This window comes from Platalea leucorodia (assembly GCF_965183815.1).
Source record: "Platalea leucorodia genome assembly, chromosome: 7".
NCBI classification, from domain to species: domain Eukaryota; kingdom Metazoa; phylum Chordata; class Aves; order Pelecaniformes; family Threskiornithidae; genus Platalea; species Platalea leucorodia.
Window position 1 is genome coordinate 58,662,948 of NC_138829.1, and position 26,361 is coordinate 58,689,308.

At 37.7% G+C, this 26,361-nt stretch overlaps 1 protein-coding gene across 13 annotated transcripts in view; it reads left to right on the forward strand.

Moving 5' to 3' along the window:
- SOX6 (SRY-box transcription factor 6) overlaps positions 1–26,361 on the forward strand; it is a 376,628-nt gene that overhangs the window by 262,066 nt on the left and 88,201 nt on the right. For 12 of the 13 annotated variants that reach the window (XM_082317552.1, XM_082317544.1, XM_082317553.1 and 9 more), the window contains 2 exons: positions 14,550–14,673; positions 23,357–23,436. In XM_082317552.1, the coding sequence (XP_082173678.1) occupies positions 14,550–14,673; positions 23,357–23,436 (204 nt within the window). The remainder of the gene's footprint in view (positions 1–14,549; positions 14,674–23,356; positions 23,437–26,361) is intronic. The other variant, XM_082317548.1, reaches the window with a different exon arrangement.

Genomic DNA, 26,361 nt, shown 5'->3' on the forward strand with positions numbered 1-26,361 from the left:
TTTAGCTTCTGTGTAAAAGGACAAGGGCACTCAAGTAATTTGTTTCTTTATTGCATGCTTCTGAATCTGTAGATTAATCATATTTGTAAATGCTTCATTTATTTCAGAAGCACATTTACAAACAAAGCATGCAATAAATTAACATGCAAACTCAGTTAAAAAGCATCATAAGTAGGCAGTGATCAGATAGTTTTTACCCTAGCTATATTTTCTGGTGAAGTTTTGTGAAATATTAGGGAGCTGGTTTTTTTTTTCCTTGATGAAAAGTGAAGAGGAACATATACTTCAGTTGTTATGTCAACACCAGAAAAAGTAAAATGCAAATTAACATAAATTTGATTGGAGAGGTGGGGATAGCTTAGCAGTCACCATTAGTTGTGGTTTCAGTGAGGGCAGAGGTTCCTTTTAAAGAAAAGGGGATATTTATCCAATTGCAGTAAAGGTACCTTCCTTTCCTGCTCTTGGGAATGCTACATACAGCAGATTTCCAGTAACCATGGCAGACAACTCAGATGGGAAAGATTTTTATTATGCATAGCACAGAGGTTATAGCAGCGTCTGGTAACAGCAAAAGCCAGTCAGTGAGTATGGAAAACGAATGAGTGATTTGAACACGGTCCAGACTTCCAGGAGAGAAAATCAAGATCAGGTTGACGTATACTGAAAAAATACAATATGAATGCTGAGATGACTTAGATGTGCACTCTGCTGCTTGTAACAGAGCTGCAAATAGTACAGTACCACCTGCACCAGCCAACTCTGGGGCAGTGGTATTGGGGATGAACGCACTGTTGGAAATGCAGTGGGTATTACTCTGTTCAGCCACAAAATACAGCAGATAGTAATAATATCACATAAACATCTAATCAATTTAAAAAAGCATGGATGTGGACTTCAGGGTCTAAGCACTAAATCATTAGGCATACTACTGACCTAACGGTAAGCAAAATCTCTTCCTCTGTTTTCCTTAAAATATAATACCACACCTCTCCCCTCCATTTCCCTTAAATTTATAATACCAATGTTGTCCAAAATAAACATACAGATTAGTTGGTCTGTGCATCTCACATTAATCCTGTTCAACCCATTTGCCCTCACATCTCAGAAACCCTATATTGGTATTTTATTTTCTTGTATTTTCTTTTGTTGCAATTTTGGAGTTAGACCAACTTTCACAATGAAAAAAAAAACCAAACCAAACAACCTAAAAATTCTTTTGAAAAATGCATCTAAACTGAAATGGAAAATTACATCCTGAAAACTCTTATTTACCTGAAAAGACAGTGGAGACAAGCGCATGCTAACAAAATAGGGAGTTTGGGGAGGACGTTGTTTACTCTGAAGACCCTTGAGTGCGCTAGCAGGGCTTTAGAAAAGCATGATTTAAATTTGTTTCACCTGGATGTGTCTATCTTAAAAAAATAGATGTTTGTGGGTGTCCTCATTTCCTTGATATGATGCTACTTTTATGTCTAAGCTTTGCTTGTATTTGCGACAATGACCTTCCTGAAGCCAAGAAAGTCAAATGTACTTCACCATGGTCTCCTTCTTCATGATGGAAGTTTATTGACAACTTTTGGGCATGACTTTATTGGTATCAGTGGCCTAGAAAGGAGAATTTACTGCCAGATAGCTGCCTTGTATACACAAAAAATACTCTTCAAAAGAGATGAAGTGAGAGTGAATGCTAGGAGTTTTGCAACGAGACTGAAGGTGAGGAGTGAAAAGATTAAGTTAAGGAGAAAAAAAAGATTTGATAAATAGAAGAGACAGAAAGAAATCCAGCAATAAAAGATGTGAGCGATAGTGTGATTTCCAAATTACTTTTTTTTGTTACTCAAGTTGTCTACCACTATGATTAGCCCAGCTGTCTTGCTGACTTCTTCACCCAGCAGTGAACCTGTTAAATGTATCATGCTCAAAGGATGTCTTTACAGAGATAGAGGTGGTCTTCCCAGAGTAAGCATTTAAGAAACACAGGTTTTGCGTGTTCAAGAAAGTCATTCAAATGGTGACTATCCAGGAGTGCAGCAAGCAAGCTGTATGGCCAGATGGGTCTAAGAACACAGAAATCCCAAGTGAGGGATTTGGAAAACAAGAGGAAAGCATATTCTACATATATATACCTATGTGTGTGTGTATATACGTATATTCAAACATATTTATACAAAATATATGTATATGTGTATATAAATATATATGCTACATATATACACACACAGGTCTGTATATTATATATGTACATGTCTATATATGTAGAATATGCTTTTCTCTTTATAATATAAAATATATAAGCATATGCATACACTTATGTATTTATAGAGAGAGAGAGAGAGACATTCACTTTCACTTTAAGAAAATGTCTAATAGGAAAGTTACTGCTTGTTAAGATGTGTGACTTTACAATGGCATGTACTACACACCAACGTCCACAGTGCATACTTTTTAAGAGTAATCTTCTCCTAGTGAATAAACAAATTTCCACAAAGGCATTTTCAGTGTACTTAACCATTGTTCACATGGGAACGTAGTGCGGAAGAACTAAGGTGCTACAAATATATACTGAAATACTGTGTGGTTGTTTCCTATATAGCTGAACCCTAAAACAGAGCTTCAGAACGGAGCACAGTGGCTTACAGGTAAACACAGATGTAAGACTTTGAACAGAGCTCTTGAAAGAAGCTTTTTGTCTTTTCCTCTGATTTTGGAAGTCTATTTAGATAGGCATTTTTGCGGAGTTCCTTGTCTTGTTTTCTTATTACCTGACCAAATACCAAAATTATGAGAAGGGTAACTTACTTTCTGGATTTGGCTGTCACTAGGGCATGCCATTGTGGCTCACAGTTTTGCAAGACGTTATTATGTTAGACTGATATGTTGGACTCTGTTTGTACCACCAAGTCAGCCCTCATCCTTACACTTAATTTTTATTTTTTTCCTATCTCCATGTCTCTTTCATTCCTATTCCAATGTATGTAAAAAGTGTCAGCACTAACTAGTTCCTACTTTGGAAAAAAAGTGGCACTTCAGCTGCTCCTGCAAATTCTTTCACCCTCTGAGCAGTGATTAATATACAGGTTTAAGAAGAATTCTTAAACAAAACCTGGAAAAAAGGAAAAGAGCAAATATGCAGGCTAATGGTGTACCCTGAGGTGAGCAAAATGCATTTTTTTAACAAGCCAAGCATAGCAAAAAAGCTATTCTACAGTGAAATTAATAATACCAAAAAGATTTGCGAGCATTATTGTTGTATCCTTTACGAGAATATGGGTAACATGTTTAAAAAACATGGGAAGTGTGAATCAAAGCCCAAAGATTCAAACTGGTCTCTAATTTTTAATGTGAATTCTATTCATATACCCCTGGTGCATAGAGTGAAATACAGTCTGTGGATAACAACTGTCTTTAGAGTTGTGCCACTTAACCTGAAAATTGTATCCATTCCTCTGATAGTATGGATTTCTAATTTTCTTTACCATCCTGCTTTAACAAACCTTTAAGGTAGGAGGGCATCTTAGTGCCACATGTAGTAGATGCCTGGCTATAATACATTATTTCAGCCCCAAATATTTTCCAAAGGCAAGGTTTGTTTATTAACTGAACCCCATGCTGAGATTCAATCAATCTAATACAGCCTGAGTTTGAAGTTGAACATTCAAACGTATGCCCATACATCTTGGGCATATATCTTACATAATGATGTTGGCCCCAGACATCTTTCTGGGTTTGTTTATGTCTGTTATGGATTCCCCTCATTATCCATGCTGTTTGAGGGATTCCCTATGGATTCAGCCAGTTTATTGCATACTTTTTTAATTTTATGCCAAACTGAATGTTCTGAGTGGCAGCTCATATGGTAGCTCCATACAGCTTCCTCTCAAATCCAGAGATGAATGCTGTGATTAAGGTTAAATAATATGAAAACCAACATGCTGCAAAAGGGTATGTAAGAGAACGCCCCAGGAGAGGCAAGAGGGTTATAGAAGTAACGTGAATGATAAAACATTAAGATGTTGACTACTCTTCCTATTTCTTTTCCTTTTAATTATAGTTAACCATTAGAGCAACAATTCTGTGATTTACAAGATCTTCCTTACTGAGCATCTATAGTAATAACACTGGGAAAACTCATTTATTAAATTTCATCAGAGTGAAGGGATGCTTTAATATGCCAGTCGCTAAGCACATCTGTGTGTGCACACAACTCCCAGTAACATTAATTGGAGTTGCATATGCAGATCAGCCAGAGAACAGAGTCTTAAATATAGAAAGCAGGGATTGGTATGGGCCACACTCTGTTCTCGGGAGTGTGTCCTGCTCCATTGAAGTAAGTGGAGTTTCTGAGGCTCTCCTCCTGAGAGGCGAATGTTGCCCTTCTCATATTCAGCGTATAGTACCCATTTAGTTCTTGCAGGAGAGTTTACTAGGGGTAATATATGGCCAGAAGAAACTAGGGCTAAAAGACAGGTTTTTCTTATAAAGCCTTTGCATTATGAAAAAGGTTGTTTTCAATCTGAAAACTCAGATTTATAAACACTTAATTCATCAGTTCCCCATGCCTTTCATTTGAAATAAACAGCCAGCAATATTATTTTAAAATAAGGCAGAAGGTGTAACAAAAATGAAGTAATGTTTTGAGAAATATGTGATTGATGATTAAAAAACAGAGAGAGAAGGGGTGGGGGGGTGTCAGTCCAGCATTCATTAGTCAGGCAAAACTTCTATTTGAGCATGCATTAAGTCAGGAAGACCAGACAGTGTGTCTGGAAAATTATTCTTTCTTTGAGAAGTAGTCTCTCAAAAATATTCCCTTGTTTCTTAAATCTGAAGGCATCCTTTGACAGACTTAGTTATTTTATGTCTATTGATGCTAGAGAAAACAAAAGAAACTTTAAAACCTGGAAACATAAACATCATTGAACCACCCACTTTAAAAAAAAAGGGGGGGGGGGGGAGAGAGAAAAAGAAAAGAAAGAAATCACAGTGGATGGTTTCCAGGAGGGAACATGCTACGCTGTGTAAAGGGGGCTAGTGTAACAAGAAGTCATCTATTCTTGATTTCTTTAGACAGCTAGAGCTTTGTGCCTTGTCTAGTTTCTACGTTTTAAGAGCTTGTTCTGTGTAGCAGAAATAATACAATAAATGGGTTTAACCACATTTGTCTCAGCTAGACAGTCTGCTTTGTCAAAGATTGCTGGTACAACATAAACAAATTATGTGTTTGTAGTGCTTTTCAATGAAAGCCTATCTAACAGAGCGGAGATTGTGTTTCGGCAGCTGTAGATTTAATCTCCTACCTGTCAGTTAAAGCAGGCATTTCCTGAGCAGATAAGGCCTGGCTGCAGAGGGGGGAGCAGCCACAGCTGGACAAAGGGCCATTGTTATCGCCCCCTAATTCTATGTAGATTTGCCCGTGCATTTCATCACACCAACTCCAGCAGGTTAGGGCTGCAGAGGAGCCAGCCCTTTGCTGCTGGTTCGGCAGGCAGAGGGAAAGGGAATTGCAGCACAGCTTTGTGCTATCGACTCCCACTGATTATCATGAGCAACTGAAGAAAATATCCCAACTTTGAAAGCAGCGTCACTCTAACATGAGTGTGATCATAGGATTCATGGCAAGGATCTATTTGCAAGGCGAAAGCATGCTTTAAATAACACTGGAGTTCTGACAGATCGGGGAAAGCCAGAAAATGGGAAGATTGGCATTCCTTCTTGAATATCAGGATCCTCTGCAGAAAAGGCAGCACAGCAGTGTGGATTTATGTCTGAACTATAGCTGTTGCTGGAATTTTAACACCCACACTTGGATAGGAAATACCTAATGCTCATTTTAAGTATGAGTTTCCTGGTTTTCTGCCTTATTTTACCTTTTTAATGTTTTTGTTCTTTCAAAACGTTTTTGTAGATGAATCATAAATGCTGTAGAAAGTTGAGGAGCCAATATAACTGATTTGAGCCAGACACAGTTGGCGTAGGAAGGAAGCAGGCTGTGTGTACGTTGCTGGTAGTTTAGAAACTCTCTGTGCTTACTCCCAAATCTGCAATAATTACTGTATACCTAGTGGTGGCAATCACCTCTGTCATACTGTGCAAACACACTGTTTCTTGGAGCCTTTTCTGAGTAAAGATGGTCAGGTTGTGTCAAAATGTGAGGAATCCTAGGAAGAGATGGAACAAATTAATTTTTGCATGCAATCAGTATTCTGATTTGACTTTGATCTCTAGACACAGGAGTTTTCTGCATTAAACTAGTTCTCCACATAATTGCCTTTGATAACCCTTTGTGTTTTGATCTAGACACTCCATAAATATCATGTGATTTCTGGAAGTTATCTAGGTTACTATTCTGCATTAAATCTCTTTCAAACATATACAGAAGCTAGAATATTCTCACTAGATGTGAATACCTCTTTTGACCCAGTCTCTTGAATATTATCCATTTAGGCTTGAGGAAAAATATCAGTGCTTGTCTCTGTTAATAAAGGAGAGTAAAATCACAGAGGAATAAATAGAGGAAGAAATCAGCCACAGGACTGGGTGGGATGGGAAAGGCGTCTCCTTTTTGCACCTGTGACTCACCTCCACCCTTGCATCCTGCCAGTATACAAGTGTTCAAGGGCTAGACTGTGTAGCGCCGCCATGTACCTTCTCAAAAGCTGCCTCATTCTGATTTTTCAACAGAGCATGTCCCTCGTTAGCTGTAGCTCTGCACTTTGGGTAGCTCTTTGTAAAGCTGTAAAGGTTACAAGCAGCAGATTATAATGGAATTGGTTTATACCCACTATGCATTGTCGCTTCTGTGACTGGAAAAGAAATGAAGGCCTGTTTGAGTGTCCTCCTGTGTAAACTGTAGATGTAATACTGTCCTCTGAATGTGTCTTTGAGATTGAATTAATTAATAATCGTAAAGTATTCAAAATCTATAAGTGCTTATATAGTTACTATATAGTTACAAATCTTGGAATATTAGTGAAAATATAGAAAGCTTTGAAAACAGTATGCTGATCAGGAAGAAATTCTTCCTGTAGCGAAGTAAATGGCAGAACTCCTGTTAGCATCAGTGATCCCTGGGTTTCAGATATATTCTGTATTTTTTCAACATAATAGAAAAACCGCAACCTGTTCTTTTGTTGTACTTTTTTTACCTCTATAGGGCAGGAGTTTTGATCAGAGGCATTGAAAGATGTTTCTGTTTTCCTTCCCACTTCTGCTGGAGCTGTTCTTTAAAGTGAAAGACAATCCTTCGTTTAGCAATCATTGATGTTGTGGCATTAGATGATTTCTTATACTGTACATTGCAAGCCCTTCTATTGAGGGAATTAGTTTTATGTTAATAACTACTGATGGCTACTATTCAAAAAAAAGAACTCTGTCTTGAAAGGATGTGGGGGGAAAACTCTGCTTGAAAGCACCAATATGAAATGCAAATTTTAAAGCATCTCTTGCTCTAAATTTTTCCATCAACAGGAAATTTCAATGTATTCAAAAAATCTTGCACATTTTTATATCACCATAAAAACATAAGCTAATAAGGAATTTCTGACATAATTTATATTTAGATTTGAGCTCAAGTAATGGAGCTTCTGTATCTAAAATATCAACAAGTATCATTAGGCTGCAATATTTTTCTTATTTTGGCATGAGTAAGACAAGGTGCAAATGAGAAACATACATCTTCACTAGTCTTTGGAAAGATGTGAAATAATTGACTTGCTCAGTCTTCTGTGATGGCTTGGTGACCACTAACTGTGACAATTTGCATAATAGTCAACTCTTCACTTCTGTAGAGATAACTGTTTGTATCTGATTAAAATTAGGGCTGTTTTAGTTCTCTTGACTTTTCCAGAAGTTGCAGAAATAGAGATTTGCTGTTATGCTTTAACCAAACAAATGCACACATGGGGATAACAATATGCTGAGTTTATGCAGATTTTACAACACAAATCTGAATAAAATACCCACTAATAGACCCTTAAGGAGTAATAAACACACATGAATTTTCCTTAGTTGCACTTTAAAGTGATTTTAACATACTACTAGGCCTTAACAATAATATTTAATTGACAAGATTATGCATTTGTATGGATTGAAAAGGTGGTAGATCTCTAATTCCAAATGAACTATAAATTCACTTTTGCATAACATGTTTTATTTATTTCTCTATAGCAGAGATGTTCTCCATCCCTCCTAGTGAGAGTTTCTTAAAATACAGACAATTTAAATAGATTTAATTACCATTTATCATACTCTTAACTTCATGAGATCATCTTTACTTGAATTCTGTATTTCCAGGTAGTCAAGGAGCTAGATAAAAACAGGCCAATACAATGAGAAGCTAATAGAAATGAAATGAGAGCTAGTGTGTAAAACTATTCTGTTTTCAGTGTGGTTAGTAGTAATTTTCTGTTGCTTCCTTCTTTATTTTCCAAGTAGACAGAATTTAAGTTTATTTCATTTAAAGTTTCAAAGTAGTGAGGAAGAAATAATAAAAAATAAGCGTGCTCTGTTTCGCTCTATGATCATGGCTGCAATTTTCACATTAATGTTGTAGCAACTGCAGTAGACTTAAATCTCCAAATCATGCTGAACCATTGGACAAATGGAAAAACGATAGGGGAAGAGAAAGAAAATAGCAGTTACAATCCATTTACAAATTCAGTAGTGGGCTACATATTTTTCATAGTATTTCCCATATGAAATGTTCTCACTTTGCAAGTCTATGGTATCTTTTTTACAGTTTATTTGCCAACACTTCCCCTGGGATCTCATTGGCAGACATTTTCTTTGTGGCTCATGTACTTTCACTGAGAGGAAATATTTTTCAATTAGACTGTAGATAATTAGATGGCAGATAAATTAGAACATAATATACCTCCCTATATAGATATAGCTCTAGTGATTCTATATTGCTAAGAGGAGCAGAAAGTAGTCTCTGAATAATTTTCAATGTGGGAGCTATGTCAACGCCATTTTCAGTGTCTTAGCTACGATGCAGCGCCTGCATGATCACTTTTGGTCTGTTGGAGCCCACCTTTCTTCAACTGCCGTTCCTCCTCACGCAGAGTCACAGTTGTTTCCCTGGGATTATTTATGCTAGAGGGGATTTCTCATTTAAGCATTTGGGTGCACTCTCACATATTATCTTTACATTAGAGAATGCAAAGCCTTGAGAGTTCATCAGTTTTCTGAGCTCAAAACAAAAGGCCCAGCCACCGCTCACACACAAAGCAGCCAGATCCTTTATAACTGAACTGGTCAGTTAACCCAGCCTTACAGTCATTTTGCTTCATCAGAACAGCACAAATAAAACAGCCAGACCATTCAATTATAACCAAAGAGAGCTTTTTATTTTTTCAGTACAATTCTTCTGCAGTTTTTCAAAACAGATAATTTTGGGGACCAGAAAAGGGCTCAGTCATGTCACAAGTTCATTACAATATTGACAGACTTGGGGAAGGGATTTGGGACCAAACCTGCAAAAATCTTAGCACATGACTGCTTTTAAACATTTAAGTGATCCCACTGACTTTCATATACATGAGTTTTCATTAAAGAAGTCCCTACTTCTTTATACAACATGGTGTTTACTTTCTTGCAGAGTCACCAAAATGACCTAATCAAAATAAAATTCAAATTAACAAAACTTCTTATATTTCCTCTCTTACAAAGAACAACAAAGCCCAACCCTAATTATTGAAATAAATAAAATTCCAATGGTGGTATAAAAATAATAGTGCCATGATACAGACTATTTAAAATGCAGATGAGGTAAATATGTATAATATGCAGGGTATTTAAAAACTTGCACTAGTAGTACCTGGGGCACAAACACTGCTTTCAGTGCCATTAAGATTTTTAAAACGAATCAACATAAAATGTAACCTGTTGAGCTATCAGTTATAGCCATTATGTTCTATCATATAAACACCTATTTTGAGCGTTCTGAAAATGCATATTCTTACTTGATATACTGCCATTACCTGGGAAACTCTTCGATTACGCTGCAGTTTTTAAATGAGAGAGTAGAGAACTTCAAACACATTTTTGCTATGGAAATTAAAAGCTTAATGACTGCATACAGAGGTTCAAGTTGTAGTCTGTCTATACCAATTATTCAAGAAGTTAAAAAAAAACTTAGGTAGAAATCCAAGTTTGAACTATGAAAAGTTTAAACCTGCCTGTGAATGAATTAGGCTCTCACAGAGGCTACAACATCACAAGAACGAAACCTACTGTACATCTTATACTAAAGAAAAAAAAAGTCAATTCAGTAAATTCAAAGCTCGGTTTCTCAGCTAACATGCATCGGAGTAGTCTGTTAGATTCAATACAAATCTCAAGATTTCTACAAGTTGAGAACAGGGTCCAGAGATTTTATTGGTGGAAGAAGTGGAGCGCAATGGTTTTAAATAGCGATGTTGGATTATTCTAGGCAATTAGAGCACATTTAGCCTATTATGCTGTTTTCTACTAGTGCTGGTTGTAATTAAAAAGCAAGCTCTAAGGAAGGGATAAAATATTATAAAGATTGTGCTTACTGTCTCTCAAAGAGATGGCACTTAATTCTCCCCTTTACTGAAGTAAACTGTGCATCAGAGAGTCAATTTGTCAAGTTTGATCTTGAAAAGTTTGCAAGGAATTCAGCCGCCATTATAGGGTGGGATTTACTTCTGGTCTTGAAACATGTGATCATCGCAGCTAAGCAGAAGCTTGTGAGCTGCCTTTTTGCTTGCACTGATGCCATCCTTTTCTCTGAATGCCTTTACTTCTCTAGCTGCAATGTTAGTTGTCGTAGAGGCAGCTTTGTTTTTTAAAGACAGAACCCTTCCTATTCCTCAGTCTCACTAAATGTGCTACGTTCCTTATCCCAAAGAGGCAGATCATTTTCATTCAAGGCATTATTTTTGTATGACATATCACTTTAGCTTCCATTTTCCAGGGACAACACTAACCATCAATGACTTTTAAACAAGGAGGATTGTCCAGCCAAGTTCTGAGATTAACATTCACATGGCTGCGGGACAAAGCACTGCAGATTTGCCCAGTTTATCAAACAGGCCACCCGCTTTTATTATTTCAGGGAGAATCAAATTGGAAGTTGCTTCTTGAACTAATCAGGGCTGATTTGCTCTAAAGTTGCTTCCTGACTTAGATCTCAGGCAAGGAAGTGCTGTAATCAGTTCCCAAGGGCCGTCAGAGTTGTGATGGGCTATTAAAGGAATGGTACACTACCTTTTAAGAGTTCCCTAATCTTGGTGGTTTCTCATGTTTAACACAGTTAAACCTGAGCTTGTTGTATAGAAACAGAGATTAATTTTATGAGGTAGTTTTATATAAGAGATGATTTTACTAGAGGTTGCAGAACTGAGTTTTGGAAAGAATATGCTCAGGTTTCCTCGAGGGTTTGTACAGCTCAGTTAAAGATATAGCCTCGCAGAATTGTTCAAAACCAAACATTTACTACCCGTCACAAAAAAAAATAAATAATCTTCATGAAAGAGAAAACGAGTCCCCCTGAGTGTCACTGTTTGCATATTAGCCCATAGTAGGGGCTCTGCCAAGTTACTCTCTGACTGACTGCTGCAGATGCTCTTTCTCAAGTATTCTGAGTGAGATCTTTAGTGCAAGTCTTTGGGGACAAACAATAGCACCTGTTCCTCACAAGATAGCAGCCCAGTTAGTCCATTCATGTATCTTTAATGAAGCTCTGGGGCAGATGGCAAAAAATGGCATCATCAACAACTTAGCACAGAGGAGACAAAAGGGGAAAGCGCCAATCCGACAATACGCTATTTTTACGAATGGGAAGAGACAGAGTCAGAGTGTTTCTCAGGCATCTGCTACAGTCTTGGTTTTCAGAAAGACCTGAGGAACATCTCAGCAATTAAAATTTCTGGGCATGTAGCCAATTTTATGAAGTACACCAATCAACCCCTCCTCCCAATTTCTCCCCCCTCAGTAAAATCAAAATAATAATAATAATAAAATCTTCACGAAAAAAATGTCAAAAATTAAGGTGTCCACTGTTTTTTTGGCATTCATTTTACATCTTTAATAATTCAGTGATCAGTAATACTTGTACATTCTCTTCCTTTTTAATGCTTATTTGTGTTGTCAGTTGACCTGTGCTGAAAATCGACACCTATGTATATAATAATTCTGGGTGAAACCAATATTTACCTGGGAATAGTATTTAATATGTGCCAGAGGGAAGAGCCATGGGAGGGAATGGTTACTGTTCAGTATGGGCTTTTTCAGTCTGTATAACTCTTAAGCGCAAACTCAAACTTACACTCTAAATGTAAGCCACCTTTAGCCAAAGTTACATTGATTTATATAGGCTGAGGACCTGATTCAGCACTCAGAGTAGTATTCAAGGAAGAATCGCAGATAGCCAGAACATGCAATACTAATTCTCCACACATACAGAATTGCTTTTATTTGAGACTTTTAAACAAAATCTTTTTGGATATGGTGGAGTGGATCGAACTCTATGGGATTGCATTGGGAAGAGGCTAATGAAATAACCATTGCAGGATTTGACCCTAATTATGTGTTTCAAATGATTTTTATGACACTACGGTGTGAAATACTGCTATGGGTATGTATGCACCATCACTCTAACCACAGTACTCACTCTAATCTCTTCTGTCTTGTGAGATTGTGTTGCCATCTTGTACCTTTGCAACCCCATGGAAATACTTTCTGTGCGTGGTGATTGAAAGGGATATTTCTTAAGCCTTGGGGCCGTTTGATTAGACTGTAGTTGGGAACTACTGAAAATGATTGTAGACTGTATTGTGTTGAATTCCTTCCAATATATCCTACAGTTGTTTCTATCGGACAAAGCCTGTGGTTTTCATTTGCTGTACTCCTGTAGAGCCAGTGTAAAGGAACACCACACAGCAAAACTAGCACCATTTTATCAGAGGTAAATGCCTGTGCTGGGCACATGGGGATCAACTCCAATCTAACCAAGTTTAACTCATATCCTAAAACGCACAGCCAGGCTTACCTCAGCTAAAATGAGAGAAATAGCTGCTCAAAGCTAGTTTCTTTCACGCCCCAGTGCCATAGCAGTAATTGCACAAAGACCTTTTTATTATAAGTTGATTTTCCTGAGAAATGGATTCAAAAAAATACTGTAAAGTGTTTATTTTTTGCTTGACCTTTATTAACCTACATCTTAGGGCTTTCCCAAGAGAAGAGTTGTTGGTAAATTAACCCTCATAGACACACACAGTAGCATTTCTGCACTGCATCAATGGTTGTGAAAGTAATGGGGATATGACAAGAAAATTTGGCACCATTTAAACAATGTCATAGGTCAACATATGGGATTTGACCAAAAAAGTTTTTTAGGAATTAAATGAAAAAAAATTGCTTGAAGTGTACTTTAACTTTTTAATAGTATTTAATGCCACCGATTTATGCTAGGATGAGGGCAAATTTTTTTTTCTGCCTAAAAAACCAATTTCTTCCTACATTTACTAGCTTTCATATATAAACCATTATATGTTTGCTTAACAACTAATCAGAAGAATCATAGTCAAACCCTTGGGTACTTCTGGGGTTAAGGAATGATGGACAAAACCTCTTTGTGATCCTAGCCACTGTCTCTGAAACACATGCAGCATAAATTAAGGAACTAGGAAATTAACATGTGGATTTAACAGACACGATTCTATCCCATCTCCTGTTTTCTATATGTTGAATACAAATGCTGGTATAAGGTGAAGAATTTTTTGCTTTTGCATGTTTGTGCTTTTTGATACATTTATTAAGGTCAAATTAAATTTGATATAGTAAGTTTTATTCTGAAATGGTGTCTGAATACAGCTCCGTAATTACCAAGCTACATGATAGCGCATAAAGCTATAAAACTGCTTAGACAGACAAGCAATTTATATGTTATAGTGAGGTGTGTATGGCAAAGGATGTTAGTTTAATTGAGAGCTAAGATGTTGGAGCCTTAAATCTTAAGAGCCAGGGTGTTGACAGAATACTGTGGTGAGATTTTGAAATAACATACCTGAGTTGTTGGTATATATATGAACAATACAATGTTGTAAGACCTCAGAATTAAAATTACCCTAAGGATACTAAAATTTGAACATCAAAGTAGCTACTGTAGTGTTAGATTACTTCTGAAATGCCTGTCACACTGCTATCTGTGACCAGAGATGAGAAAACTTGTGAAAAAATAATAGAAATACGTACCATTGTTCATTTTAAAGAACCTGTGGTATATTAGAAAGGTTTTGTACCTTTTTACCTTGTGCCAGGACAGGGAATATTAATAAAAAAAAAAAAATAGAGAACCAGGAAGAAGTAGGAAAACGTGCAGTTCACTGAGACTGTTACACCTTTGACACTGAGGGAAAACAATGTTAGTGAGGGCTTTGATGTGATAATGTGAAATTGGCAGGGATTACATTAAGGCGCAGGTTCTGTGGGACTGTGTGAACACAAGAACACTATCAGTACTGGAGAAATACCTGTCAAGAGAAATTTGTGCTATTTCTGATCAGAGGCTCTCTTCTGTTTAGCAGGTTCAGGGTCACATGCCTCCGCTCATGATCCCAATTTTTCCACACGACCAGCGGACGCTGGCAGCGGCTGCTGCAGCCCAGCAGGGATTCCTCTTCCCCCCAGGAATAACTTACAAGCCAGGTAAGCTGACAGGGATGTGAAGCTGTTTAACATTTTAAGATATTAACTGTAGCTTCTTGTGTGATCTCTCTCATATAGATGATGTTACACAACAGGCGTAGCTGGTTGGAAATAACGTGGAGTTTTGCAACTCCACTTGAAAAAAAACTTCTGGTTTGAAGGAGGTGGATGGAATATTGGTTATTGAACATCATGATTTTTTTTACCTTTATTTCCCACTAAATCATTTGCTCTAAATATATTGGTCCACTTGCCTAGTAATTTGTATCTGGTCTGCCCTGTGTCATTATACAAAAGCTACATATCATTAAATAATTCTGTTATCTTCAGTATACTTGTATTTTGTGCCAAAATTCTTACTCTTAATTAGTAATAAAAGTCAGAGGAAGTATAATTTAATTAGCAGGCTTCAAATGGGCAACTTTTTGTTTGATTTCAATCTGAATAATAAAAGGTTTCAGTAGTTCAATCCCAGTCATCATTCAGACTTGTAACAGGTCACATATAACCTTGCAGTGAAATATGTTTTGAGATGATTTAGCAAATGTTATGATTTCTTTCTTTTTTCCTCTGAGTTTACAGGACTCCTGGGGAATTCAATTAGGGATATAATGGTTTGAAGCTACTTTCAGAGCCTCCTTGTAAACAGGGCTTTAAATGTTTAAAGACACGTTGCCAAAGGAATTCAATGTAGGAAGATAGTTAAGTAAATAAAAGTCAACCTTATTTTCATTTGTACATTCTTTGTAAGTGACCTCAGTCCAGAGGCAGCAACCTTATTTTGCTCATTAATAGTATACTCTGTCAAGCTGCCTTTAGCATATTAACCTGATAACTAATAACTACAAAACATAAATACCAGTTTCTTTTTTTGACATTAAATATGAAATGTACAAAGTAAAGCATTGATCCTGCTCCCACTGATGTTAGTGGTGGTTTTGCTGTTGACTGCAGCAGGAGCAGGGTCAAATCCAAAGTAAAGCCTCGTAATTGATGATGTAAACAGCATACTAATTAAAAGCCAGGTTGAACTTAAAATCTTCTCTAGCAAGTTTACTTAATATTAGATGAAGTGAGGCCAAGCAGGATTTCAGCAAGCATTTCCGTTTGTCCCACTCCCTTCTGTCTCTTTAGAGACATTCTTCATTAAACACAGATTCTTTGTCCAGTTATTATCTTATTTTCAGGTTGAGAAATCCCAAAGTTCTTTTCCAATTTGACAAACTGGCACACTGTATGCAGGAACCAGTTAATGGAGCTCTGAAAGGCAGCTGGCTCTAGATGGCACAGGATGATGGTTATTCACACACATCACCACCTCACAACAGTTGGGGACCAAAGTGAAGAATATTTTGTCTCCAAAGACAAAAGAGTTGCCAGTTGTGGAAATTGTCTACGACACCCTGGCAAATACCTTTCTTCTCACAGACAAGAGAAAGCATGTGCTTTAGTTTCCTTGCTTTCCCCATTTTAATCCAAGATGCTTTCTGTGTAATGACTATTAATGATTAAGCTGTTGGTTGTGCTTCCCCCGGAAAGGTGATATGTCAAATCATGTCATGTTGATTTTGGTTCTGTAGGCTACTTGGTACAATAATGACTCGGGAAGCAGAGTACCAGTGTGATTTCCTGCACAAGACCAGATTTCTGCACTTATTCTAAAGTGTTCCTTACAGTAGCTATCCTAACACTTTACCAAGCTTATACTGCTTTACCTGTGATCCTATTGACCTCATAGCAGAAGGTGATAGAGCTTTAGGACTTTTTTTTTACTTGCCAGAATGCAGAAAGAGAGATCTACAAGAAATATTAAAAGAATGAATTGCAGGCAGAAATCAAGGCCTAGATATCTCAGAACACAGCTAAGCTGTTTGCTAGTATATTAGTGGTTTATATCCAGCTGATGCTAGTAAAGACCAGAAGTCAAAATGATCTGATTATACCCAGTGGCTTGCAAGAAATGAGAATATTTATGTTTTTAATATATTTGTTAAATTCTACAGCATGAGTGGCAAAGGTAGCTGGGCAGGTTAGTAGCTTCTGTAGGAGAGGCATCATGATAAAAAAACCTCTGTAACTACACTTGGTATTGATTAATTCCTATTTTTGGCACTCTCGGCACAGTAGTTAAGGAATTAATGAAACTGGAGATTAAGCTACACTCTTTCATAGAGAGGGTTCTTCAAAGTCATTTCTGAGGAATATTTATGAACTTGACTGCTACTACCTGTAGTCTTCTACTTTTGTGAGAAATGAGACTTTCACATCTAGAACTGTCAGTTTAGACTTGCTCATACTTCTGAGGAAAGATAGGAGATGGATTAACCCTTTAGATACCTACCATTTTCTTTTTGGTTGCCTGTTTAGTTTCTATTTCATTTTACTCTAGTTTGATGTAGGCAAGACTGAGTTTTAACACTGCCAGTTTTCCCTGACATTCAGAAAATACAGTGAGAGGGATTTCAATAACAGGAGCTGTGGGAACCGAGTACTTCTGAAACTGTGTCATTTAGGGAATGTCAAATATTGTGTGCGCAGTCACTTAATTTGCTTTGCCTGGAAAATGGGCTAGATATAAGCCAGCTCTGACTTGGAAGCGGCATATCAGTGTTAGTGCAGCCAAGATGAGAAGTCCTGCCTTGGTGTACAAGCTGGGGTATGATTATGTGCACATGTCCATGCATATATCTTCATGGGCTAAGTGGGAACCAATTTCATGGCTGTTTAGTTCAATGTCAAGATAGCAGTTACTGAGTACTGTTGTAAATCTGCACTTAACCTCTACGTCTTGAAGTAAGAAGATGGTATTCCTATAACAAAGTACACTAGGTCATGTCCTCAATGGAAGGACCACTAAAAGAGAGAATTGAGTAGGTTCTGAGGCCCTTCCAGCACGTGCCTTAGTTGCTCCTGAACTCCCGAGCTCAGAAAGTCATTATGAATAGAAAACTCAAGGAATCGCTGATATACAGCTATGAATTGTATTAAAGCCTGACAGGACAGAGTTTCCTGCTGCCTGGCAGGATCTATAACACGAGGTGGCTATAGCCCTCCACCCTGTATTTTGGAGCTCTAGGAGGTGAAACAGGCCAAAGTTAGCAAGTGCTGATGACAAGTAATAATTACATTAGAAAAAAAAATCCCCAAAGTCCCTTGCTTCCTTATGTATCTCAAAGTCATGAAATATAATTTTCCGGCATGGTAAGTACTAATTGAGAAATCAGAGCTGCATAGACCACCTAATTAATTTTTTATACATATTTCAGTATTTATACAGTATACCAGATTAATTAAAACTTTAGGGCGCTGTGCATCTCAAATGACTGTTGTGACTATTGACCTGCAGGCGCTTGACGAGCCTTGTAGAGTACCTGGTTATGGGGGTTGCCACTTATTCCAGTGGGAAGCTCAGAGTGGCAGCTGTTAGGAAGCTAATACTTGCCCAGAGATGCTACACAGTTAATATAATTATTTTGCGTTCCAAGTACAGCAAAGCAACTGTGCTGGCTTTCTGACTGTGACCACTCTCCTTACTACTTGGAACTGGTGGGTAACATAAGTACTGTTATATCTCCTCTCCCAGTGCAAATTTCCCTTCACTTAACCAACCACATGCATCCAGGAAAAGTCAGTGGGCTGGAGTATCCTTGAATGTGATTAGCGTGTCCCCATTAGTGCCCTGGGTCAAAAGGAGAAGACAGTGAGTGGGATAAGGAGGAAGACAGTTCCCCCCTCCATCTTGCAGTGCCTACAGTACTACTGCCTTCAAGTTTTGTGGCTAAGAGGGAATGGGGAAGTAGGATGATGACAGAGTAAAGATAGAGAGTAATGCTGGGCAGGAGCCAGACCGTACTTTGAGCAGAGCTCAAACAGAGCTACAGTTTGCTCTGAGCAGAGAGTGGGAGGGCCGCTGTCCGTGCTGGCTGCATAACAGCAGTCCATGTGACTTGGAAATGAATGATCACTTTTGCTTTATAGTCTTCTGCAAACATTTTGTATTATATCAGTTCTTTACCAGATGTGGAAAGTATCTCTGAAAAAGATTATTGAAAATAGAGACATTGAGGTATGGAGATTGTAAAGCTCTATTTAAAAGGGTTTGCAGTGTGATATGCTGCAGTGTATTTTCAAAGCATTTCTTCATATTTCATACATAAAGTATATAAAGACCATGATTAGAATGGCTAAGAAACAACTCCTGTCTGCCTACCTAGGTCATTCTGCTTTATACACAAAATAATTTACAAGACATCTTGCTATGCTAGCAATACAATGAAATGTGAAAATGGAGACTGGTTTCCTAGGCTGGTGGCAAAAATAGTGAGAAATGGAGCCAGCGTTTTGGCCTGGTTCCATTCCTACTTGCATTGGGGCAAATCAACAGTAACTCCTTTGAAATCATTGAAAGTAAAATTAGGCAAAGCATGACAAACAAAACTGTCAGGCTTATTGTCATCCGGCTGGACCTCAGAACATTCCAGTACTGTGAAATATTTGTCATCAAATGAATTAAACTCCTTGATTACAGTAGCTAATCCACATAACTAACATCATCTTGGTTAGCTGGATTTCACTGCTATCCATCATTGCAGTTTCCATTTGGAACAGGCCTTTCAGAAGTTTTTCCTAAAGCTGTAAGGTGGTTTACATTTTACATAGCACAGTACTCTATTTTCAGTAGGCTGCTGTTCCTCTTGGCAGGTGAGGACAGAAAGTGTACATCAAATCAACTGTGTACTGAGTTGGCCATGTATCTTTGCATGGCAGAGGTGTTGCATGAGTCTTGTTTCTAATGGAAATTCCCCAGGACTGAGTAAAGTCTGTCATGTGTTCCCTGTTGGGTTTTATTAGTTGGAACAAAGGATCCATAACCTCAGGATTTGTTGTAGCAATCCATATGTGCCTCACTCCTAAATGTTGAGGTAAGAGCTGGAAGTGATAGTAGGTAGCTGAATATTTTCTACTGGGATTTTGCACTGAAGCTCTTTACCTGCAGACAGACAATTGTTGGGGCAACTGATTTTGCTGTGACATGAAGATGGCAATAAGGCAGTGTTGTGGCAAACCCTGCTCAGAACAAAGGCAAAACTGAGGTAGTGTCATTGGACAGAGGAGATGCTCCATGGTATTGCCTTAGCCAGTTACCTCCGTTAACATCTTCCTCAATCCTGATGCTGCTGCACAAACAAAATGCATGCCCTGCGTGCTGCAGGAGTGGGCATCTGTATCCTTGCTGCATCCTGACAACACCATGAGGAGAGGTATGCTTTCCTTGGTCTGTTCATTATGCCTGGGAGGGTAGGGGCCTGGAATTCGTGATCTCTCACTTCTCTTCCAACTCCATTTCCTGTTATTCTGTGATTCCACATGGAGAGCGTGCAAGTGGCAGTTTGACATCCATGCGTGAAGAGATGGATTTTAAGTTACAGGCCCCAAAATGGGGAAGCCATCATCAAACCAAAAGCTTTGTAAGTCAGATGAGGAGAGTCAGCTTGTGTCTTACAATTGTGTTTTAGGAAAGATGGATAATACAGCAGCACCTTCCCCCTACCCTGAGTCTCACAAGAGTCAGACATCCTTCTTTCCTCACAGCTCACAAAGCCCTGATCTGGAAAGTAAGTCCATACACCCTATGAATAAAGTCCACTAAGCTTCATCGCTTCATCCAAGACAAAAAGAAACATTTACATTATTTCTATGTAGAATAGCATGGTACAATTGCTCACTGCTTTTATTCATTTGGAAATGTTGCTCAACCTGACAAATGAAACAGAAGTCTGGCATACTTTTCCATGGCTTGTAAACACCGATTTATATATAAACAACAGCAGCCAAATGTAAATAGACAATCAGTGCAGCAAGGAGATTGAAGAGATCAGTTTGCAAAACATGACAGATTTTCCTCTTCCGGCATTCTTCCCACTCCTGGTTATCAAAGGCCAGCACACACCGGTACCTAAAGCAGACCTGTTTGAACATGTTCTGCTGCCTTTTGTACAAATTTAAAAGAATGGATCCTCCTGCAAGCATTCCAAATCAAGAAACAAATTTGAAAAAAATTGCTACAATACATTGACTGATTTCTTTCCATGACAGCTACTGAGAAGCTTCTTGATCCATTCTTGCACTGACAAAATGAGAGGGGCAAATAAGTACCTTCTATAATGTAAAATTAAAACCAGTCCATTCCCTGCATGCTGAGTTTCCGCAAGGGAGAAAAAAGTACCTTTGCTCTGCTTTTACTGATTGGTGCCAGCAAAGTACTCCAGAGCTGAGAGAGTATTAATTGTTGTTCTCAGCACAAAGATACTGCTAACATACCAGGACTCAGCCATAATTTAACATGTTAAAATGAGGGGGAAAAGGGACAGTATTATGTTTTAATGACAAATAAATGGCATAACTATAAAATGATTTTTCCTGTAACAAAAGAATGAATTGTAGCCAGCAGGTGAGCAAGAGAACACTACAGGGTGTGGTAGAGATACTACTAAATTAACTGCAAAGCCAAAAACTATGTGTGTGTCTGCGTGCACGCACGCGCGTGCGTGTGTGTGTATAAAATACCCGGCTCTTTCAAACCATAGGAGCATGACAGCTGTGAAAAAGGAGTGCCGCAGGGAATTCTTTCAGAGTTTGATTTTTTAAAAAATATGTTTGACATGGAAAATGTTTTAGTACAAATAAAGCAACTGGTATTGAACTTAAAAAGTGTATGTGGAGGGGGAGGGAGAAAGAAGAGATTGCTGTGTGGAACAGGAATGAATAATTCATGATATTTAAAGAAAGAATGCCTCCAAAATGTTCTGCAAGGCAGTCCATGCTGATAACTTGGATGGTTATTCCCCCCCCATTTAAAACATCATTAATTCAACATCTTTGTGATTTTTTTTAAAACCTCGTAAGCTATTTCTGAAAGGAACATTATTTAACTTAGATTAGGATCTTATTTATTCAGATAATTTCATATAAATATCAAAGAGATGAGTAGAATTATTTAACCATAAAGAGACAGATTTAGTACTTTAAGAAAAGGATCTAGGGGTTGTTGTTTTTTTTTTTTTTTTTTAAAAAAAAAAAAAGAAAAAACCCAACAACATCATTGCAAACTAAAATCAACCTCATGGAAGGGGGAAAATAAGAGGAGATATTTTGAACATTACTCCATAGGACACCAGTACAATATAGTGTTAGTGAATGCATTGTAGCAAAGCTCCATATGCAATCAGAATCCAATTGTTACTGGACTGTGTATAAGCGCATACTGTGCTCAATGGTCTGATGAGGTATTATGAATATGATGCAAAGAGACCTTGTGGATTAGACATGTACAATTTATTAAGGAAGTGAAACAACCGAACATTTAAACTGAGCTGAATACAATAGTACTTCAGGTGGTAAAAAGGGAGAGTTCTGAGGAATTCAGTGACTGCAAAGACTTCAGCTATCATTATTTATTTGAGGGGGTTGACAAAAAAAAGAAAAAATCTAACTCTTGGAATGTCCTGATTATACTATTTTGGATTTCTGTATTTTTCCTTATTGCTACATGCTGCGTTCGGTGTGGAAAAGTTCATGTAAAACAGCGTGATTATTGTAAATCTCAAAAATGTACAGAGGAGCAGCCTGTTAAAATGTAGCCTACAGATAGTACATAACACTGACTTTAAATAAGAAGCTTGAGCCAAAGTGATATTCCATTAAATCATAGTTATTGTGTAATTTATCCATCAGTGTATTAATTTTTACATTACAGATTACACTGCTAAACAATTTCAGCCTTCCTTCATTCTTTACATTGACTAAGAGTCTCAATGGCACTGCGTGATGCATTGTTGCAGTGGCCCAGAAGTGGGAACACCCATAGATGCTATAAGATATAACGTTGCAATGCTTATTTTGGATCAATTGTATCTCTTATTTTCTGGAGTATTTGTTGTCCCCTCAATGCAGAAGGCACATATTTTCAGTTTCCAGTGAACAGAACACAGACATTTTAGTGCCTGAGTCTTCATGTAACTGAACAACTACATAATCTATCAACTACAGGAGGGTCCCAGATCTACGAGAAAGTTAAAATTATATTTTGAGCTATATTTAAAAGTGATTTAATTTTATTTTTCTCTATGGCTACCTTAAAGGTGGTGTCCCAAGACAGAGAACCTCAAAGCAAAACAAGAAACAGCCTCAACCTATGTTGAGCCAACTAGGTAGCTTTCCCAGGAAAGAGCCACTCAACACTGAAAAGAAATCACCCTGCATTAAACAGGGCTGAAATCTCTTGGGTTGTAACACATTTCTCCTGTTTTAAGAAACATGTGGTGACGACAATTTTTTTCCTCTGGGAACCACTGGGGTTTCCTGGGGTCTCTTATCTGTATGTCTATGGCCTTAAGGTCCATTTTGTGCCCAAGCTTAGACGCTTGATTTGAACATTTGCTTTTGAAAAAGAAAATCACGAGTATCACATTTATGCTTTGCCAGTTTGCCTACCAGCTATCTGCTAACAAAAAACTTCCAAGGGAGCACGGCAAGTCCGTGCCCAGCGAAGCCTTTTGTTTTTGCAGATGTTTAGGCTTAGAGGAGTGCTGTGGAGCACAGGCAATCCTAGGTCCATGTTTGCACTTGTCTGCTGCTATTCTCTGCTCATTGTCTGAACCTGCACGCATTGTTCTCCCGACAGGTGATAACTACCCTGTGCAGTTCATTCCATCAACAATGGCAGCTGCTGCTGCTTCTGGACTCAGCCCTTTACAGCTCCAGGTATGTGCCAGAACAAAAAAATGTGGGATTGAAGCCAACATTTTAGGGGAAAACTGCTAACCAGCTGTATGCTAAATAATAGTCTGAATGTTAAATAATTTTTGAGCACAGCCCAGGAGGATTAACACCTTATGTACTTACGGTACTGCAAATATAGCAACGTGCGGCCAACCTTGATACTGTGAGTGAAAGACATTGTTCTGTGTGTCTTATATCAGCAGAGTTAATGGTATTTTTTTAATTATATGACCAGTTGATGGGAGATATGTTCAAGGATCTTTTTGTACTTTATTTTCATTTAGTCTTTCCCGTGTAGCTGCAATGCACTACCTTTAATTGGAGCAGTGAGTGTATCGAAACAAATGTGTGTTACTGGGTTTTTTTCTTTTTTTCAGACAGTGTGGTGCTGACAATACAATAAATTGCAAACTCTTTCAGCTTCTGTATTTAGGTAATCTCAACCTTTCCGTGCATTAAGCTGGTCAGATGCCAAGCATGGTCAGGAGCCTTGGTTTGGTCATTTATTTATTTTTGGCATATATAGAATGAAATGTTGTAAAAGTAAGATTTATGTGCCATATTATTAGCTAGCTTTTTGTGGCAAGAAGTTTTTAATTTCACAAGAAAAGACACAACAATGTCATAAATAATGAAGAAACAGTCAAAAGCTTTCAGAGTTAAAATGTGTGGAAAGGAAGTGACAGTGAACATGAGAGGAAAAGCCATTAAAGATGCATGTAACTATTTGCAAGTAAACCTTTGAAACCCCTGTTTGAGTTAGGTTAGAGTTAGGTTCAGTTGTGAAGTAGGAATAAATTGTGCATAGAGTAGCAAAGTACTGCCATGTTAACATCCAAATATCTACTTTGCTTACCCTTCTGCAATTATATAATTTTCCAGAGGGATGAAAGCAAATTAAAAATCCTCTCGTCTTTACCCAATACTGATATTCTTCTTGCCAAGTCAACTTAGGATAAGTGAGAATGGGACCAGAACTCACTGTTCACTGATAGTCCAGAACTGGCAAAAAAGACCACTTGAGCTTATGTCTGTCTACAATCAAAACTTGAAAAGAGAATACCCTGACACTGCAGGGCAAGATCTCCCAAAAATACTTTTGGGTTGTGATAGTATTATGTTAAGACTGTACCTTGGACAGGCTTCAAACCACAGGGGAGTTTTTCAAAAGGAAAAATAGCAGGTATCCTTTGAAAATCCGTATTTGAATACTTATTGAAGCAAAAGTCTCATTAGCTTTAGCTGAGAAAATACTTCAGAAATCAGCTTTGTGAATAGAGAGACTATTTTTGCTACCTTTGAAATGCAATACAACAAATAGTGAACCTACACAAGACTGTAAGGCAGGAAAGGGTAGAAACTGTTCAATGGCAAAAGAAACAGGATCTAAATCACAGACATTCCTGATTCTTTTCTTTTACAAGATCCATTTGTTATTTGACCCACAGATCTATTTGAACATCGGCCTTGATCAGAACCTACAGCAATAGTGCAATTTCATTAACTTGCAGAAATGTTAGACTGAGCTGTTAAACACGATGAGCACAATTAGAGAGAAAAGAAGACAACCAGCAAAGAAAGTGGTGTTAATAAATTCAGAAACATTTGAGTGCTTGAGGGGCTAGAATTTCCCTTCAGATATATTTGTTGTAAAAGAGTTTTTTTGTTTGTTCCTGCCCCTTTCTATTTTATTTGAATTTCACCTTTATGGGATTTCAAAACGTTTAAATGTTTCATGGTCATAAGAGCTTAAGAAATAGAGTACTTAATCTTCAGTTGGTACCTGTTCATCTGATTGTCAAACTGGCTGAACTAAATTTTATTTACTCCTACTATTAATATTCTCTTTGTGTAAATTAGTTAAGTGTTCCCTGAATGAACATTTATTTGGGTGTGTTTGTTGGAGGGAATTTGTTGTTATATGTGATGCGTCATGAAGATTGTTAGGGGGCGTAGCATTTCAGCTCATTTTTCCATCTTTGCTTCCCTTCCCCCTTCTTTCTCTGTTTTGCTTCCTTTCTTCCATGCACCCCACCCACTTATTTATTTACATGAATGCTGTGACCATGGTATCTGAATATTTCCCAAGTGCTTAAAAATACTGATCACAAAACTAATCTCTTTTCCTTTCAACCAGTGGGAGAAATAGCTAATTCATTTGCAGGTTTGGTTTTGTTTCTACATGTGAGCGTGTGTGTGATATCTATGTTTGGAGAACCTGGGGAGGGAAAGCTATTTCAATTAAAAAAGATTTGCAGTAGCTCTAACATTTCAACTTTACCAGGGCATTACTACTAGTGCCAAAATTATATTCCATAACCCATAACCAGCCACAGTGGAAATTCTGTCAGTTTCAAGCTTATAATCTCTCCTTTTTTTTCACTTCTGTTTTTTTTGGGATGATCATGCTTCAGGTAGGAGCTAGCAGCAATTTTGTGTTCTCATCTTTCTGTGTGTTAGTACAACTTCTATGGAAGCTCTGAATCTAACAGCGCAGAAAACAGATTACTCCCAGGTACATCATGTAAAAACAGCAGTTATTCCACAGACGATGTTTCTCCAGTGGGCAATTTGTAATTAATGATTTGCCCATTTTATTCAAGCTATTTAGCACATTGGTGTGAAAATGTATTTTCTCTGAATTGTATGTCTGTGTTCACCAGTGGATTATGTATCTCCATGATTTAAAAAACTTTATTGAAATCATATATAGGATTTTCTCAAGTAACTAGTTTCACTCTCATGGGCCTTGAGTTAAAAAAAAAAATAACAAAAATTAAGCTCTTCATCAGCAACAGACCTGTTTGACCCATCTACTCTTAAGATTTTGCATCACATTGATCAGCTAGTGGTAAAATACCATTAATATTCAGTTGTAGCTTTGAGTATCCTGAAAGAAAGCAGTAA